General features: G+C 44.0%; 1 protein-coding gene across 2 annotated transcripts in view; it reads right to left on the bottom strand.

Annotated features, from left to right (window-relative positions):
* The window catches only part of LOC137240171 (uncharacterized), a 1,093,642-nt gene that overhangs the window by 53,852 nt on the left and 1,018,997 nt on the right, over positions 1-20,793 (bottom strand). The window contains exon 8 of one of the 2 annotated variants that reach the window (XM_067766100.1): positions 7,918-9,442. The exons of the other annotated variant lie outside the window; for it this stretch is intronic. Within the exon in view, the coding sequence (XP_067622201.1) occupies positions 7,918-9,442 (1,525 nt within the window). The remainder of the gene's footprint in view (positions 1-7,917; positions 9,443-20,793) is intronic. 2 annotated transcript variants of the gene reach the window in all.

Below are 20,793 nucleotides of genomic sequence, written 5' to 3'. Positions count from 1 at the left end.
CAGAGGAATCTGCCAGAAAGCGTCCTTCAAATCGATCGCGGAAATAAATATTGTATTTTGTAATCGGCTAAGTATTCCGTCGATGTGGGGTAATGGGTAGGCATCCTTTATCGTCCTTTCATTGACTTTGCGGGCGTCGAGGCACAGGCGGTTTTTGGTCCCTTTGATCACCAGTGAGACTGGTGAGTTCCAACTGCAGTTGGACTCCTCGATGACACCCATGCTCAGCATCCTGTCCAGCTCCGCATATATTAGGTTTTGAATCGCTGGTGAAATCGGGTAATGGCGCTGCTTTACTGGCAGATTCTCGTCAACCACCTCGATGACGTGTTCCTCCTTATCTGTTTGGCCTAACCCCAGTACCGCGAAGGACGGGAATTGGGCTTTTACATGCTCCAACCTATCATTTTGTTCTGACGTTAAAACGTGCTGCACAGCGTCGAAAGACAAGTCACCCTCGGCGGGCACGAGCTCCGCCACACTAGCACCATTCACACTACCACTCACATCCTTACTCACAACACTCATACCGAAAGCCTTCCAAAAGTCCACCCCCAGGTACACTCCTGTTGCAGACCAGGTACAATAAAAAACTCTAATTCCCTGCAGGTGTTATTCCACACAACTGGCAACTTTATTACCCCTACCACGGCGGTTTCCTCTCCGTTCGCGGTCCGGATGTTTTGGCCCTTGATTGGCATAATCGAGGCCTCCTTTCCCCGAAGGAGTGCAGCTGAGTCTTTGCCTAAGCAGCTGGCACTCGCACCTGAGTCCAAGAGAGCCAATACTTCCTGACCTCCTATAGTGGTTTTCGCAATCACCTTTCACGGTGACTATGGTGGCAATTATTTTATTTTTCAGCCGCCTAAAATATTTCCTCTTCTCCCGCATTTTCTCTATTTTCTTAAAATATCTTTTCTTCCCATTACTATGTATAGTTTCACAAAAAATCCTTCTCCTAGCTTCTTCATATTCAATTTTCCTCTGATGTAGACTTTTTCCCTCGCGCTTTTTCAACTTTCCATCTATCTTTTTAACTCTCCTATCTACCTTTTCCCTTCTCAAAATCTTTACAGTTGTGCTGCCGGGTTGCCTGTCTTCTGGCTGGAGTCCCCGGTCAACTCCGCCAGCCTGGGATTTCCCTGTTTCGGTTTGAAAACACAAAAGGACGAATCACTACCACAAGCAAAACAGACCATGTTGTGGAACGATGACGAACATTTATTTGGATTTTGTGCTTCTGCCGGGTTTTTCACAAAGTGATCCACCGGCATACCACACGAAAAACACAACATTAAGTGGAAGGGGGAAGCACAAACGGAGTTGACAGTGGAATTGGACGCGGGATTAACAGAAGAACGAACACTATTGGGATTTGTGGGGAGTTGATGTTGAGGTTGAGATTGGTGTTGGGGTGGACGTTGAGGCTTCCTATCAAGATCTTCTATTTTTGATTCTCCTAACTGCTCAGGAAGCTCGAAGCCTACCTCGCTGACCACTTTAGACCTGCTCTTATTTTCTTTGATGAGTTTTTCGGCTCTCTTGCATTCCACCTTGAGTTCCGCCAACGAGTCCATTTTTATGGGAAGGTCCAGTTGGCCAGGTACGGTTTGAGGTTGGCCCTGATTATGCCAACCAACTCCCTCTCAGGGATCCTCTTCCGCAAACGGAATGTCATATTGTGGACTTCGGCATAGAAGTCATCGAAAGCTTCCGCGGGCAGCTGTTTCCTCTCCATTATTTCACGGATTATTTCATAGTCGGACTCAGCAGACTTGAAGTGGCTGAGCATCTCGGCCTTCGGCTCATGATAGCCGAAGTCGGGCTCGTCCGCATGGTCCTCGAGGACCTGCCAGTACCACTTCAAGGCACCGCCTTGATTCCCCACATTGGTTTTGATGTTCCGCACCTCTGCCGCCATTTCTACAACCAAATCCTGTGGTTGCGCCATCATCGCCATCATTCGGCTCAGCTGTTCAACATTGGTTGCATTTTCACTGGAGTCAGCGCGGGGAACATTAGGCCGCCGGAAACCGTTTGTGGTGCGTTCACTGCAGAAACACCGCCCCCCCCCCCCCCCAGCCACCCACGTCCTCACTATCCGACATCTGGCACACCAAATACATTTTTGTGAGAAGTTCAAACTATTTTCTGACTCGTTTAACGACACTCCGTTCGCGAAAGAGGCCCTAATCGGACGCTCAGGGCCAAACGATCCAAATATCCGCGACGCGCACCTATTAAAGTAGTCCGTAGGGACAAAGTCAACGGGCCTCGGTATACCCGTGTCAATTTGGTTGAAAAGAGAACCTGATATTTGGTTTTCTAGGGCTCGCGCACGGCTCCTAGTTACGCGTTGGTTGGAATCTAGTATCCCTAATCCATCTACTACGCGGTTATCAACCTCCTTGTCTTTATCAGACATTCACTGTCTGAGAACAGAACAAAAAATCCCAAGAAGTGAAAGAAACGAAACTAAAAAAGTGAAGAAAATGCAAAAAAAAAAGAGGAGTTCACTAAACGGTGTTGTATGTATTTGGATATGTATTTGGAAGCAACCAAAATATGCTACGAAAGCGAAAATTAAGCAAAAGAATAAAGATGAATGTGAGCCTTAATAATTTCACCCAAAACCCAATAAAAAAATATATATAAATAATGGATATTAAATAATAGATATAAAAATTACAATGTAGGTATATAAAAATTCAATCAATTAATAAGTAATATGTTTGTGTGTATGTATGTATGTGTACGGTAATTCAAGTAATGGTGTGGATATGACAAAAAAAATGAAATTTTATATCTTAAACGCCTAGGAAGGAATTAGTAAAGTTCACCCAAAACCCAAGTTCAAAAATAAAACAGAAAAATAAAAACTTAATTATAATTATTACAAAAAAAAATTCAAAGATATTCTGTAATTTATGGAATATGCTAAACACCTACAAAATGTATACGAATTTCAATATACGTATGTATGTACGTGTAATTTTTTTTCAAGTCCCTATTAAAAAAATGGAAAGCAATATGAAAAAAACCTAAGAACGATATAATAAAAAAAACCAAAAATTTTACAACGCCGTTTCCTAATAAGAAAATATAAAAAGACTCAAATTTGAAATTTGCAAAGTAAAAAAAAAGTCACTACTGAAACTGAGTGTGTATTGGTGTGTGAGGTGCTGCCTTGGCGAAGGTTCGGTGATGGAAGTGTGTTCGTCCGTATCTATATACTGTCTAGTGAGTTTTCGTGCTGTCCATGGAAGTGTGGCACATCACGCTCAAGAGCTAGTCCCTAAGAGTGGATGCCACACCTCCCTTCATAACTATCGTGGCGACGACTGTAAACCTCACTCACCGGGAATGCTGGGCTCTCGGTAAGGGAGCTTGAACAGCTCGCCACGATCTCCTATCTAAGTCTGTCACTAGCTAAATGTCATACTAGGTACCACTTAGTCAAATTGCAGGCACCCGAAGAAGGAACCCTGGTATGAGCACTTCGCTAATCCCTATCTTATTGTCATGATGACACTTGTCGGCCAGGCAAACCCAAACGACGTTGCCATAATGACGGTCCCTGTCCAGTCAAAAGACGGAAATAAGGATTGGGTTTGAAAGGAGCATGGGATAAAAAAAAAACAAGGAAATCTGGAATAAAAGTGGGAAAATTAAAGAATAGTGAAAAATAGAGTTTCTTGAAAAATGTGGGAAATAAAAAAGATTATCGGGCTATTAGCGTTGGGCGCCATTGCTACGTGGCCGATTGTTTGGGTGGCAAGGAGCGACGGTAAGCAGGTACGCTTGCGGGCCCAGGCTAGCTCGTCGTCTTGGGCGGGGCATTTCACCGCCGTCCTCACCCGCAGCCACATGAACAAAATAGGGGTTCATACCTGCATGGTGAGAAAAAGAAGGGAAAGCTGAACAAGATCGAAACATACGTGAGGGGAAAGTTAAGAGGGGGAAAAGGATGAAGGCCTCTCCAGTCAGGTGGAGTCTACCCTCCCTCTGCAGTGCAACTTGCACCGCACCGTGGGCACTGTGCTGACTCCTACTTACTTACTGTGCCCCCAAACCTGACATAAGTCTGCCCGTCCGTCAATAAGTCATTTTTCCCTATTACTCACCTTCACTTAACCTTGCCGCGTGCAAGCGCAGCACCAACACCAAACCTAACACTTTAGCCCTGCATTATGAAAAGATCTAAAATCTTCATCCATACATTATTCATTTATTAAAACAACCCCAAAAAGGGAAGGTAAGCTAAAACTACGATTTCAAGAAAATGCTAAGTTTTAAATTAAACTACGCCCTAATACTAATTACACGTTTTCAATTCGAACGAAATTATTATTCGCAAAAAAAAACTTAACAAAAGTAAAAATAAACGTTGCCCTAAAAATCTACCAAATTAATCAATTCACAAAAATTTTCCTTTTTTCTTCAATTTACGGCCTACCCTAATGTCTTACTAACTAATCGGAAAACTTTTGGATACAATTCAAACGTAATAAAAGAAATTTCTTGCGCTACAAAAAAAAAAACAAGACAATAAAGTTAAAGCCCTATCCCTGACCTATCTCAATAACTGATGCAATTAAGAACGATAAAAAAAAAAGTTTGGCATAAGACAAAAATATGCCTGCATGTAGATACGTATGTGCATAAAATTGTGTATGCAAATATATTATTACTCTTTGTCAATTCCTATTCTTTTCAAATTTTTGAGTATAAATTAGGAATTGCAAGTCAATATATGTGCATACTAGCATATATACTCAAATACAATAATATAAGTTTTACTCACTCACCATGTCACTCAATGTGTTGGAGGCGCCTTCAAGCTGTAGAGTAGATATGCTGAAAAGAGGAAAAGCTCAGAGCATACATGCTAGATACATACGTCTATTCAGCTCTTGATGGCTCACTCGGTTTTGCCGTTCTGCAACGAGTGGGTTTGTAGTAACGAATCTACCAGCGTGGTGTTCATATGACAAAAAAAAAAAATGTATGTTTAAAAAAAAAAATTAACTATCCAAAAAAAATGCCGGTATCAAACTAACCGCGGTATATGGTGCCGATATCCCAAGGGACGATCCTGCAAGGCGTATTGCCGCCAATTCAGGTAAACAAAAAAGGTTAAATTCTCAAAATTTTACAATTTTGAGTTAGTCTCTCGTTGACTAATATATATAATAAAAATCTGCCAAAAAGGCAAAAAAAACTCCTAATAGTGAAATAGGCACGGTTAAATGGGGGATAAAATGAACGAATGAAAGCTGAAGCGAAATGAAGTATACAAAATAAACAAAAGGGAGTAAAAATTTTATGAAAAAAAAGGAATTAGAAAAGGTAAAAGAAAATATTGTTTAACCCAAAGAAAAAGTAAACTCCCCGCTGTCCCCTGTTACAATTTTCTACCAAAAAAAATTTCACCTAATTCAAAGAACACTACATGTGTGTACGTAACTTCAAACAATTCAAATAAAAAACTTATAACTAAAATAACAATAAAAGTTTTAAATCTGCTTTTCCCGCCAAAGTTGTTGTTGTAGCCTTCCGTTGATGCCGTCGTTCTTCCAGACTTGAATGTTGTGAAGCTCTGTTGTTGTTGTTCTGTGCGCAATTTACATTACCAGACTTTCCTTTGCTTATGGAGAGGTTCAATTTTCGTTGCGAGCGATACTAAATAAATATGCTGAGCGTATGTATATGTTGTGTGGTGTTGCTTATAGGTTTGGATATAAGTTGAATTGTGCTTGTTGTTCTTGCCGTGTGTGGCTCGAGAATATGAGGGAGTGCGTTGCCGGAAAAAATGGGGTTGTGGTTGTTGCAAACGTTGCGTGCCGTCGGTATGAAAGTGTTGTGACGATTACTGTTGGCGTTGCGCCTCCAATACCAAAATTCGTGGTTGTTATTATTGGAGCGGTATGTCGCTAACAAAAAAAAAAAAAGATGCTGTAGTGGTTATTGCGGCCGTATGTCGCCAATTTAAAAGCGGCGTTATAGTTGTTGTTTTGATGTCCGCCACCAAATTAAAAATATAGTATATTGCTTGTGGATGCGTGGTAGTTGTTGCCGGGCGGTATGTCAATTTGGTCTTTAGGCCGCAAACCATAATTTTCAATGCTCTGCCCAGTGCGTTCTTTCCAGAAGGGAGTGTCCTGTTAATATAAGGAAAGAAAAACATTATTCTTGGAGAATTCCTAGTGTAAGACCCCTGGTGATGCTAAAACTATTTTTTCTTTGTCTGCATGATTAATATACACACCGACATACATATGTCTTTACGGAGGCGTGCATATATGCATGCAAATTTGCTTTTGGCTTGCTTGGAAGATTGGCTATGTGGAAGCCAGCTTCCCAGTGGGCATGCCAAGTTGGTGGGAGTTAAAAATATTCAAGGGCAGAGATAGCCATTGTACTTACCAGGAACTTCTGCTGCTGTCCTGAGTCGGGAACTGCTTGGTGGTGGGCAGGATATCCCTAGCCTTTACTCCTTTCTGCGTAGTTTTTTTTCACGTTTCGCGAAAAACTTTTCGGCCCGCACAACCTAAAGTTTTGCTTTTATTCGCGCACAACAAACCTTTTTTTCGCTTTAAGCCGCGCACTTCATACTTTTTTTTAATATTTTTCGGGGCACAAACTTTTAAATATTCACTCACTCACACTGGGCACTGATGAAGTAGTACTTTGTCCGTTGCCTATCGTTGCGCCCTTTTATAGCTACCGCCGTGGCAGAGAACGTTACTTAGAACGGAAAATTTTACCTATACGTGCAAAGCTATCTTTCGGTTTTCCCGTATTTTCATTTATGCATCGACACACTCATACATTCATACACTTACCGCTTCACAAAAGGAACACCTACACAGATACATTTGGTTCGTGCCTTGACCGCTCACACTGATGCATTCACACGCTCATAGCCTTGCACGAATACACATCCTCATACACACCAGAACAGAACAAACACATATGTAGGTACATGGCATTCGTCAATGCTGCTAGGTTGTTAGCAACATGGTGAAATTTTACTTATTATAACAACATGATGCCAAGCGAACCATCTTATTTCAGTTGCAACATTGTGTTACTATAGGTACAATGATGTCAATGTTAATGTTATTATGTTAATATTATGTTAATGGCAACATTTCGGCTAAGGCACGGACCTGCACACAAACACATAAACACATAGACACATATACACGCTGCCACTCATTTAAGCCAGTATGGAGACAGGCTGTCGTTACAACGTATGTGTCGCATCATGTCTCACTCAAAAGTAATTTGGTCGCACAGTTGACACCGAACAATCACACACACGAATTTTGTGGTAAAAATGTTACTTTTGTTTAAACAATTTGGCTGATATAAGAAAGGAATCAAGTATTTTTTTGATACAGAACGAAGGTGGATATTTCAAAGTTTTACTAAAAAGTAGAATTTTTCAAATGCATCCTTCCGTTTATGAGTTATAGCTGTGTAAAAAAATTTTATGATTTTTTACTACATTTTGGCAATTTGCCACGCCCCTATAACATATACCTTCAAATTATATTAACTATACCATCTCACGTAGCTAAGCTTTCAAATGCAAAACCCGTTTTAAAATCGGAGCATTCTGTTTGAAGTTATGTGCATACATGGCATTTAGCGACTTTATTTTATAAGATTTATAGATATGCTTACAATGAATGATTGTAGCGAAATGTTATTGCTATAATGTACATGCAAATGGTTGTAGATTGTAATTTTCATACAAACAGTGATTGTACGATCAATAACTGTTAGCAAAACCGGATTGCAATAAATTACAATAATAATAGTAATGCAAACAACTTACAGCGCTTCTATTTGGTATTAAAATCAGGGCTATATTAGTTCGGTAATAACTGTACATCAAAAATTATTTACCTTACACGGTTTGCTCCCAGTATAATTATTTTCTAGAGTGCTTTTTAAAGGTGTCGCTGTTGGACGTTCATATAAGCTTTCCGTACGTTTTGGAGTTAGTGGCGACGGGACAATATCCTGCCCTAAGGATCGTTTACATAAGATAATATCCTCAAAAGGTTTATTCTTAATTAGCGGCGATTTGTCATCTGGAGTGATTGCTGGATTCAATATAGATGTTAAAGATTTCTTATCGGAGGCTCGTGATGTGGATCCTTCTCTTGATAATAAGACATTATTATATGAAGGAAGATCTTTACTTTCTTTTGGAAAACATCGGTCAATTGAAGGTTGGCGTGAGTTATACCCAACGCTCTCACTAAGACGACTAGTAGCTCGAGCATATCGATCTATTGACGAGTCCCTACTCGGAGGCCTTTTGTAATGGTCAAAGTAATCAATAGACAGATGTTGGTCCATTTTATTAAATATAGGCTGCCGTGTTTGGTAATGTGAAGTTAACAAGTTTTGGTTTTGCTGCATTGAAAACCTTCGGATCGAATTATGGTTCTCTGGCGTTGAGGTTTGTTGATACAAATTCTGTTTATTGAACATAGTCTGCAAATGTAAATTTGTTTTCTGGTCTTCCTTTGAAACAAGGTATTTATACTCATCATATTGATCAGAGTTACCATTTAAAATAGAACTATTGTTGTTACTTTGTTTTTTTTCATACTTTTCTCTGGATCCGTTTTGATCCCCTGTTTGGCTTAAGATGGACCTATGATTTTCACCAATTGATTTACTTTTCTCAGCTCCAACGTTCCTATTGAAATCAAACATTCCTTGTTGTTCCATATGCTGTGTGGATAGTTCTTTATTAAGTTCCGTCTGTGAATAACTTACCCTGTTAAAACGGATATTACTAGATTGGTTCTGCAGACTCACTAAACTTACGAAGTCTGTTTGGGGTGTTACATTATGTTTTTGATAGTCTGTAGAGTTTGCCTGCTGAAATTCCATGTCTGGTTTAACATTTTGATTGTTATTTGATTTACTTAGCTCATTTTGTAAGGGCACATGCTTTTGAACATTTTTGGGAACTCCACTAAAAGTTGTTGAGTTATTGCTTCTTAATAAATTATTAGGTTTACTTTGATCTGTGAAATGCAATTTTTTAAATCGCTCTAAAACTGAGGGTTTGAAGTCTGGAGCGAATTCACGGGCCATCTTAACTGCATTTTCGCAATCAATAATAGCCTGTGTAGCTGCAATGTTGGCACTATGCGCCCTGTCAGTTGCTGTTGAAGTTCGTGAAATTGCAATATCTGAACGTTGCATGGCCATTTTCAGTGCTCTCTGCGCTGAGTTTACTGCTATATTAATACGATCTCGAAGTTTTCGTGATCGCGCTAAGAACAAATGTTTCTTTTTTTGGCTCGTAATCAAAACATTGTTTTTGTATTTGCCCTCTTCAAATGAACCGTCATGTAATGTTGTTACACCGTAGCCATGTTTTTTGTTATTATACCATTCTCCTTCGTACCTATAATAAAATCGAAAGAGTAATGCTAAAAATTTGGATTCTTACCATGATTTTATAAGATTTGGAAACTAATCCCTCTTATATAAGATTTATGAATGTATTAGGGATGCCAATTCGGGATCCCGGGATGCCGACCTTTTTTAAGTCGCCGAAAATCCCGGGATTTTCTTCCAAAAATCCTGCGATATTCGGGATGTGCAACATGTTACTAAATATTGGAATCGGGGAAAAAATTCCTTTTTTTATAGCAATGAAACCACACTGAAATTTATGTTAGCGTTTACAACACTGTTGAGGTAGAAATCAGCTGGCTTCGTCGTGATTTTTGTGTGTGGCAGAATTATAAGTTGCGTGTTTTTACTTTGTGCAGAAATAAGTTTTATTAAATCAATTAAATTAAAAAAATATGACTGAAAAGCCATCCACTTCAGGTACATATACATATATATAGTCGGTAAAGTGGAATACCGCGCATACGTAGTTTGACTAAAGAATAACTATAATGCATGTGAAAATTATTTCGTACTGGTTTTGTTCCGTATAAATCAAAGGCGGAAGACTGCTCTTCCGTATGGTCCTATTTTTTAGTTGCGCGCGACAAAGACGAATCAGCGCAGTGCAAATATACGGTCAGGTTTTATTAACAAAAGGAGGCCCAACAAAAGGGTTAGGTTAGTTTAGGTTAAAGTGGCTGCCTCCGCTGTACGAGCGGAGACTCACGTAGGCTGTTGTGGCCCGTTGTGCTACCACGCGTGGGACCCCTATTTCCTGGTATGCTTAGGTTGCAATTTTCAGCTAGTTTGTTGAGGGGTTCTCTGCACTTCAATGCCACTAGTGACGAGGTGTTACTGCATTGCAGGGATTTTATGGCAGCTTGGCTGTCAGAGAAAATTGAAATAGAATTGGTCACCTGCAGGTTAGCAAAATAGAGGGCTGCTTCCCAGATAGCTATGAGTTCAGCCTGAAAAACACTGCAGTGGTTGGGTAAGCGAAAGCTCTCGCTTAGATTGAGCTTCTCCGAGAATATTCTGCTTCCGACTCTGTTGTTTAGTTTAGTGCCATCTGTAAAAACGGAGATTTCGTGAGATCCCGGCTCCACGCCGTTTGCCCACTCGTTCCTCCCTGGGATTCTTGTAGAAAATTTGTTGTCCCAGCAAGGGGACGATGTTGTATGGTCCAATTTCAAGATGGTTGCGGGGACCTGCTTCAGAATCCGGGTGTGACCAAACCTGCAGTCCCTCCATGGTTCGATAGCGTTGATCCTTGCCTCGTTGCAGGAGGCATAGTATCTACCATATAGATCAGTTGGGAGAAGGAATAATATGGTTTCAAGAGCTTTGGTGGGAGTGGAGGGAAGGGCACCGCTGGTAAGCATTGCCGCCATCCTCTGCACTCTCGTTACTTTGCTCTTGTTAGATTCGATTATCGAGTGCCGTCCACTATACTGTGACGGCGTAGAAGAGTATGGGTCTCACCACTGCCGTATAGATTCAATGGACTATGCGTGGCTGGAGACCCCACCTTTTTCCCATTGCCGACTTACAAGCGTAGAGAGCCATTGTGGCTTTCCTGGATCGTTCCTCCACATTTCGCTTCCAGTCAAGCTTCCTGTCTAGAATAACTCCGAGATATTTAACCTCGCTAGAGAGTTTGATTTCCCTCCCATTTAGGGACGGGAGGGTAAATTCCGGTATAATGCGTATGCGGGTAAAAAGTACCACCTCAGTTTTTTCACTGCTGATGCTGAGCCGGAATTCCCTAGACCAAGTGTTTGTTAGATTAAGAGCATTTTGCAAGAGTTCGCCAAGCACCGGAAGGTGTTTGCCGGTAACTGTCAAGGCTATGTCGTCGGCATATGCAATGACTTGGCATCTGGTGGGCTGTAGTATAGATAACAGAGAATTCGTCGTCAGGTTCCATATTAGATTTTAGCTAGCAGCGGGCTTATAAAACCGCTTGCAGCTTGCAACTCAGCGGGAAATATTCCATTCATTCCCGGAGATTTGAAGGGTTTAAAGGACTTGATTGCCATATAACTCCTCTTTCGCGAACTATGTGGTCCAGGGGTCGAAACGGCCCTGGGTTAAATTGCGTATTTAAGAGGTATGGTTGAGAGGTTCAGCCTGGAAAGTGAGTGCTGACCAGGGTATCTAGAATTTCCGTGCTAGAAGTGGTCCATTCTCCGTTCGCTGTGCGAATGCAGCTGGGAGGTACGGGATTTTTGGAGAGGACCTTTCGTAGGCGATTGGCCTCTGAGACTTCTTCGATGTCATTGGTGAAGTTCTTTCATGAGTCCCTTTTGGCCTTCTGGATTGACTTCTTGAAAGATTTTAAAGCGTCCTTATAATGGGACCAGATTCCAGTGCGCTTAGCCTCGTTAAACAATTTTCTCCTGTTTTTGCTCTGCTCGGAGATTTCTTGGTTCCACCAATAGGGTTTCTTTTTGCCCCTTACCTTAATCTCCGGACAGGCTGCTGTGAAGGCAGCGTTACAAGATTTAGTGATAAGTTCTACTGCTTCTTCTATTTTGGACGATGAGTCTAGCTCACCGAGAGAAGCAGATGTTGTGTCTAAAGGAGGCGCTTCATCAATTCTTAGCGGTAGGCTCGAACTACCGTGAGAAGCGTTTCTTAGGAGATTAGAGGATAGGACTTTTTTATATAGGTTCCAGTCCGTACGTCTCCTATTCCTGTAAGCCACGGTGTACGCAAAAGCATCGTAAAAGTGATATACATATGATCAGAGTAGGAGTTTTCGTTGGAAACTCTCAAATTTTTGACAAGGTCAGAGAATGGCCCTGAAACTAGAGTAATATCTAGAACCTCCTTTATATTTGAGGTGATAAAAGTTGTTTTGTCTCCAGAGTTGCATATACTTAGATTGTTGTTAATAATAGAATCAAAAAGAGACTCACCCTAGTGTTAATGTCGGTAGAGCGGTGTGATGTGCATTGGCATCGCCTCCGATTATTATCGGAAACCCTTTGCTGTGGGCCTCCCGTACCGCTTTGCAGAGCCGATACTGCACAGAAGTTGGGCGCTCGTGCGCCAGATAGGCGGACATCAGCCAGAGCGTTCTTTCCTGTAGATCGAGGCTAATGTAGGTAAAGTCCTCGTCGCTAAAAAGCGATAGCAGAATAAATACTAGAGTTTTCTTTATTAGAATACAAGATCTGATTCTACCTGTCACGGGCGGTGTCACCAGCTGGTAGTCCTTAGAATAGAGCCCACAGACCTTGCTGCCAACGACCCAAGGCTTTTGGACTAGAACGACGTCCTCATCTGTTGTGCTGAGGCGTAAGATTAGGGCAGCCGAGGCTGCCTTAGAGTGGTGCAGGTTTATTTGAAGTACCTGCGCGCCCGTTAAAGGTCGGCTTCATCATCGACGTCCATCCTCTGCTGATCCGCAACGTCGGATGCCTCCTCTACGATAGTATCGTCGAATTCGGCATCCGACGTGTCGGATTCCAGCAGAAGCTGCTCGTCCGTGCCAGTAAAGTACTGGCCCGCAAACTCAGATACGGAGAGTGTATCGCTCTCGGCATCCGGAGTGCTGCGTGCCAGCTCGATATCGGCCCCATGTTCACTCAAGGTGCTGCATGGGCCCCCGAGATTCATTGTGGCGGTTGCGGATTCGCTCGAGGCGTTATCCCCACCCACCAGATCTTCCGGCGCGGAGGTGGCTCCTTCATCAGGGCCAGGGGCAGCAGATCCATTCGGGGTGTTTCCATCTAACTCCTCGCCCTGAGGTATAGGCTCACCTTCGTCCGGTGCTTCTTCTTTAGTACCATCCCTTCGAATCTTCATCGTGATGGAGTAGAAGGGTTACACACGCATTTGAAAAAACATGACATCGTTGTATTCCGTAAAACAAAATCTCCAGAAGCCTATCCTAATTTGCACCAATTCTTTGGTAGTAAGACGGACAGAAATGAAAGCTGTTTTAGCTAGAATGACGGCTGTTGACGCTTTGCTTTTTCAGCTTTTACCAAATCACAAGATCTACGCCATGTAATGCGAGGCAGTGGCTTCGACTTACCCAAATCCAGAACTACTATAAAAAGTATTGTACTCAAATATTACGAAAATATTAAAGTAGGAGCATTACATGAAATTGAAAAGTTCGTAAAAGAAGGTGAAAAATTTAGCGTAGTTTTTGACGAATGGACATCAACGTCAAACAAGCACTTTATGAACGTAAATATCTTTGCGGCATCGAAATTTTGGAACTTAGGTCTTGTTCGATTCCGGAGTTCAATGACAGCTGAAATGTGCGTCGAAATTTTGGTGGAACGCTTGAGTGAATTCAAAATTGATATAGCAAATGATGTTATAGCTATCACAACAGACGGCGCAAGCACTATGAAAAAAGTTGGCAGGCTCATAAAGCCTCATCAGCAGTTATGTTTTGCCCACGGACTTTAATTGGCAGTCATTGATGTGTTATATAAACCCGCATTAAAACAGTCAAGCAAAAGTAAGTTAAAACATTAATGGTATTAATAAATTTTATTTAATGAATAACGATATTGTTAGACGGATTCGGAAGAAGAGTCAGATGATGAAGATGGGTTAGTGATCTGCCAGAGCTACGAATTTTCTGTGTGCAATGCACTGTGTACGGACAAATTTAGCTTCAACACCATAATTTCAAAAGTGAGAACGGTGGTACGAGCCTTTAGAAAATCGCCAACCAAAAATGAAGTTCTCCAAGGTTACGTAAAAGCTGAGCTTGGAAAAGAACTGAAGTTATTGTTAGACTGCAAGACCCGATGGAGCAGCCTGCTAGATATGCTACAACGTTTCGTTCTTTTGAAAGATTGTATACGAAAAGCTGCAATTGATTTGAAACTCACTTCCCTTAAAGAAATTGAGTTTGAAATCATTGAAAGAGTAACATTTATTTTAAAACCAATTAAGGTAACGATAGAAGCATTATGTAGCCGTGACATGGATTTGCATACAGCCGACATTGCTTTGCATTTCATGTTGGAGGAAATTAGAGCAGATGGCTCAAATTTAATTCTGGATGGTTTTCGGGATCGCGTCGGGTTCATATCGGGAATTTTTCGGGACTATTTCGGTATAATTTTGGGACACTTACGGGATCATTTCTGGGTAGTTTTCGGGATCTGTCCGGCATCCCGTCGGGGCAGTTTCGAGACTTTTTTTTAGACTATGTCAGGGTCATTTCGAGACTTTTGCGGGATAATTTCTGGATGGTTTTCGGGATCCGTCCGGCATCCCGTCGGGATTATTTCGTGACCTTTTCGGTATCATTTTTTACCTTCCGGGATAATTTCTGAACGATTTTCGGGATACGTTCGGGATCCCGTCGGAGTAATTTCGGGAGTTTTTCGGAACTATTCTGGGATCATTTAGAGATCCTTCCGGTACATTTCTGGATGACTTTCGGCTCCCGTCAGGTTCATTTCGGGACTTTCTCGGGCTCATTTGGGATCCTTCAGGGATCATTTCTGGATAGTTTTCGGGATCTGCCCTGGATCCCGTCAGGGTAATTTCGGGCCTTTTTAGGGATCATTTGGGGACCCTTCTGGCATCATTTCTGGATAGTTTTGGGATCCGCCCGGGATCACCTCAGGGTAATTTCGGGATCATTTCGAGACTATTTCGGGATCACTTCCGGCATCATTTCAGGATGGGTTTTGTCTGGCATCCCGTCGGGGTAATTTCGGGATTTTTTATGGACTATTTCTGGATCATTTGCGTAGCCGTCAGAGATCAATTCTGGATGGTTTTCGGGATCCGTCCGGGATCCCATCGGGGTTATATCGGGACTTTTTCGGGACTACTTCGGTACCCTTCCCAGAACATTTGTGGGTAGTTTTAGGGATCCGTCCGGGATCCCGTAGGGATGATTTTTGGACTATTTCGGGATCATTTTGGAACGTTTCTGGGATAATTTTTGAATGATTTTCGGGATACGTCTCGGATACTGTCGGAGTGACTACAGGACTATTCCGGGATCATTTGGAGATCCTTCCGGTATCATTTCTGGATGGTTTTCGGGATCACGTCGAGGTTATTTCGGGATCATTTGGGGAATCTTCCGGTGAAATTTCTGGATGATTTTCGGGATCCGTCCGGGTACCCGTCAGAGTCATTTCGGGGCTTTTTGGGGATTATTTTGGGACAATACAGGATCATTTCTGTATAGTTTTCGGTATCGCTTTCGGGATCCCGTCAGGGTCATTTCGGGACTATTTCGGGATGATTTTGGGACTCTTCCGGTATCATTTCTGCATGGCTTTCAGGATCCCGTCAGGGCCATTTCGGGACTTTTTCGCGTCATTTCTGGATAGTTTTAGGGATTCATCTGGGATCCCGTCGGGTTTGTTTCGGGACATTTTCGGTATCCTCCCGGCAGCATTTCTGGATAACGTCAGAGTCATTTCGGGACTATTGCGGGATAATTTTGGGACCCTTCCGGAATAAGTTCTGGATAGTTTGGCGAGCCGTCCGGGATCGCGTGAGGGTTATTGCGGGACTTTTTCGGGAGTACTCCGGGATCATTTCTGGATGGTTTTCGGGATCCCGTCGGGGTTATTCCGGGATCATTTGGGGACTCTTCCGGTGAATTTTCGGAACTTTTTCGAGATCTTTTGGGATCCTTCCGGGATCATTTCTGGATGATTTTCGGGATCCGTCCTGGATTCCGTCAGGGTCATTTCGGGACTACTTCGAGATCATTTGGGGTCCCTTCAGGAATTATATCTGGATAGTTTTCGGGATCTGTCCGGAATCCCGTCAGGATCATTTCGGGACTATGTCGGGATCATTTGGGACCCCTCAACTCCATTTCTGGATGGTTTTCGGAATTTGTCCGGGATGCCGTCAGGGTCATTTCGGGACTATTTCGGGATGATTTTGGGACTCTTCCGGTATCATTTCTGGATGGCTTTCGGCATCCCGTCAAGCCCATTTCGGGACTTTTTCGTGTCATTTCTGGATAAATTTAGGGATCCATCTGGGATCCCGTCGGGTTTGTTTCGGGACATTTTCGGTATCCTCCCGGGAGCATTTCTGGATCACGTAAGGGTCATTTCGGGACTATTGCGGGATAATTTAGTGACCCTTCCGGAATCAGTTCTGGATAGGTTTGGGGAGCCGTCCGGGATCGCGCGAGGGTTATTGCGGGACTTTTTCGGGAGTATTCCGGGATCATTTCTGGATGGTTTCGGGATCCCGTCGGGGTTATTCCGGGATCATTTGGGGACTCTTCCGGTGAATTTTCGGAACTTTTTCGAGATCTTTTGGGATCCTTCCGGGAGCATTTCTGGATAGTTTTCGGGATCTGTCCTGGATTCCGTCAGGGTCATTACGGGACTTTTTCGGGACTATTTCGTGATCATTTTGGGACTCTTCCGGGAACATTTCTGTTTAGTTTTCGTGATCCGTCCAGGATCCCATCGTGGTCATTGCGGGAGTATTTCGGGATCTTTTCGGGACCCTTCCGGGATCATTACCGTATGACGGGACCCGGTCAGGGTAATTTCGGGACTTTTTCGGGATCATTACTGTATGGTTTTCGGAACCCCGACCGGTTAATTTCGGGACTTCTTCGGGATCATTTTGGGAGCCTTCCGGCATCATTTCTGGATGATTTTCGGGATCCGTCCTGGATTCCGTCAGGGTCATTTGGGGACTACTTCGAGATCATTTGGGGTCCCTTCAGGAGTTATATCTGGATAGTTTTCGGGATCTGTCTGGGATCCCATCAGGATCATTTCCGGACTATGTCGGGATCATTTGGGACCCCTCAGGTTTCATTTCTGGATGGTTTTCGGGATTTGTCCGGAATGCCGTCTTGATAATTTCGGGACTATTTTTGGTATAATTTTGGGATGCTTCTGGGATCACTTTAGGTCTCTTCGAAACCGGTAGTTCAGCACACATGACATTTTAAATTATGCGCTTTTATGGCCATGGATTTGCTGCAAGTTATTCGTAATTAAAATTCGGTATGTTTTATCTTTATATCTAACACAGCTCTTTCGTTCTATTTTTGATTTTTTTAAATGAATCCTGGAACGAACTGTTATAACTATTGTCAGTACCAAATATTGATATCAAATTTGGCCCACACAACATTCACAGCAACATAAAGCTGAGCGAAACCAGCCATACACACAAAATTATAGCCACAACATAAGGCTGAGCGAATTCAGCAACATACAACATTATCACCGCAATATGAGGCTGAACGAAGCCAGCAACACGATCACACAATAAACACGGTATGCCTACAGCAAGTCAGCACACGAATACAACACGCAATAGACTAGGCCATACCAACTTCAACCGCAACATCTAACAACAATATACCCAAACCATGCGACGACAACAACTACAGCTTCTACCAACACATGACCGATCGTAACAACACGCACGCAACACGTCGGCGAGCAAACAAAATCATAAACACATTTATTACGAGTATGCAATTCTATAATAGCAACGACCACAGCAAGAAAGAGTTAGTCAGCACGGAGCCGTGGTAGCGACCAGTTCTAAGGTGAAGAGTGATAGCTCGTAGTTAGGGGCGTTCACCAGTGCGAGAAACCACTACTCAGCTTAGACGCGAACTGAGCCCAGCCAAGCTTTAGGTTGCGCACTGCCACCACCACCAACCGTGAGTCGCTATTTTAAACGTGAGTGAACGCAGCAGTAAAAGTAACGCCGATGTCGGCACAGTCCGTCAACCGCGCCAGCAACAGAGCCGTCGACGCTGACGCAACCAACCGTGTCAGCAGTAGAGACGCCGTCGCGACGCAGCCAACCGCGCCAGCAGCAGAGCCACCGACGCCAACAAACGGCATAGCACGGCATTTTGATTACTGTTCGCATCTACGGATGGAAGGTGATAGCTCGTAGTTAGGGGTGTCCACCAGTGCGAGACATCACCACCCGACGAAGACTGAGCCGTACGTGAGTGTGCGGGCTTTCCCCCTCTCACTTAACGCTTAAAGCTGCGCTCTGCCGACTCATCAGTCGCCCGCGAGGTGACCCGAAAGGCGCCACAACGCCATCTCCGTCAACAAACAGTATAGACCGGCGCCGTTATTACTGGTCGGATCTACGGACGGATGGTGATAGCTCGTAGTTATGGGTGTTCACCAGTGCGAGCCAACACCACCCGACGTAGGCGCAGACTGAGCCATACGTGAGTGTGCGGGCTTTCCCCCCTCACTTAATGCTTAAGGCTGCGCTACGCCGACTCATCACCGTCGACCGCGAGGTGACCCGTAAGGCGCCACAACGCCATCCCCGTCAACAAGCGGTATAGCCCGGCGCCATGATCACTGTTCGGATCTACGGACGGAAGGTGATAGCTCGTATATAGGGGTGTTCACCAGTTCGAGGCATCACCATCCGACGTAGACGCAGACTGAGGCGTACGTGAGTAGTTTGGTTTTCTCCACTCACTGAATGCTTAAGGCTGCGCTCCGCCGACTCATCACAGTCGACCGTGAGGCGACCCGATGCCAGTATTAACGAGTCGTCAACAAGCGCCCCAGGGGCCGCATATTTATCAACGAGCGTCCTCAATAACTGCATAGCCTCCCATATCTTCATTATCTTAGATACTAACCGCGACGTCAGTATCAACGCGTCGCCAACAGGCGCCCCAGTGGCCGCGTACTCATTATCATCGCGTATCCTCAGCGATGAAATATTAATCGCGATAGCCAGTGAGTGTAACGCCAGCGCCAACAGCAACACAGCGCCATCAACGAGCGTCCTCCGTGACTGGACCCCTTTTATTTCGAGTGTCCTCAGTGACTACATACTTTTTATTTCAAGCGTCCTCATTGACTATCTACTAAACCGCTACGCCAGCATCAACGCGTCGTCAACAAGCGCAAGTGACCGCATGCCTTTTTGTTTCAAGCGCCTTCAGTGACTATCTACCAAACTACGACGCCAGCATCAACGCGACACCAAAAAGCGCCCCAGTGGCCGCATGTTCATCAACGAGCGTCCTCATTGACCGCATAGCTTTTTATTTCAAGCGTCCTCAGTGACTATCGGCTAAATCGCGACAGCCAGTGTAACGCCAGCGCCAAAAGCAACAGAACGCCATCAAAGAGCGTCCTCCGTGACTGCACCCCTTTTGTTTCGGGTGTCGTCAGTGACTAAATACTAACCGCGACGCCAGCGTCTACGCGTCGCCAACGAGCGTCCCCAGTGACGGCATACTCATTATCATACTCACTAATCGCGACAGTCAGCACAACGCCAATGGCAGCAGATCGTCATCAACGAACGTCGCCAGTGACGGCATACTCATTATCATCATTATCATACTCACTAATCGCGACAGCCAGCGCAACGCCAACGGCAGCAGAGCGTCAACAATGAACGTCCTCAGTGAACGCATATTTAGCACGACAGCCGACGCAGCGACGAACGCCAGCGTCCCATATCTACGCGCTAACGGGACCGGGTGGACCCTTAGCCGGTGCAAAAGCATAGTAAGAACAACGTAAGCAAGCCCGCCAGCAGGCACGCCAACGGGACTTGGGTGGACCGTCACCCACCAGGCCACGCCGACACCATATACCAATAACGTTGAAGAAAAATTTAATTTAAATGAAGTTTTAGATATAATTTATCTGTAAATAAATGAAGTTAAATAAAGTACGATTTGGAAAAGGGCCCCACAGTATAAATTTATTGTAAGGAACCCTGGACACGGCGAGTATACCCCAGCAATTAATTAAGAAGCATCGAGGCACAGGGAAAGCTTCGTTACAATTGCCTTTGCTAGGTGATGCGAGGGTATTTTCCCGGCTGGTTTCTGTTGCCACTTCTTATACTTCTGGCGGTATAGCCCCGCACTGTTATTACTGTTTCGATCTACGGACGGAAGGTGATGTCTCGCACTAGTGAAAACCCCTAACTACGAGCTATCACCTTCCGTCCATAGATCAGAACCGTAATCGTAGTGCCGGGATATACCGTTTGTTGGCGTCGGTGGCTCTACTGCTGGCGCGGTTGGCTGCGTCGCGTCGCGTCGGCGTCCCTACTGCTGACACGGTTGGTTGCGTCGGCGTCGATGGCTCTGTTGCTGGCGCTGTTGATGGACTACGCCGACGTCAGCGTTACTGCTGCGTTCACTCGCGTTTAAAATAGCGACTCACGGTTGGTGGTGGTGGCAGTGCGCAATCTTAAGCTAGGCTGTGCTCAGTTCGCGTCTAAGCTGAGTAGTGGTTTCTCGCACTGGTGAACACCACTAACTACGAGCTATCACTATTCATCTTAGAAATGGTCGCTACCACGGCTCCGAGCTGACTAACTCTTTCTTGCTAAAGCGTCAATTACCCACCG

Source organism: Eurosta solidaginis, chromosome 2 (assembly GCF_040869045.1).
Source record: "Eurosta solidaginis isolate ZX-2024a chromosome 2, ASM4086904v1, whole genome shotgun sequence".
NCBI lineage: Eukaryota > Metazoa > Arthropoda > Insecta > Diptera > Tephritidae > Eurosta > Eurosta solidaginis.
This window is presented reverse-complemented; position numbering and strand designations above follow the sequence as displayed.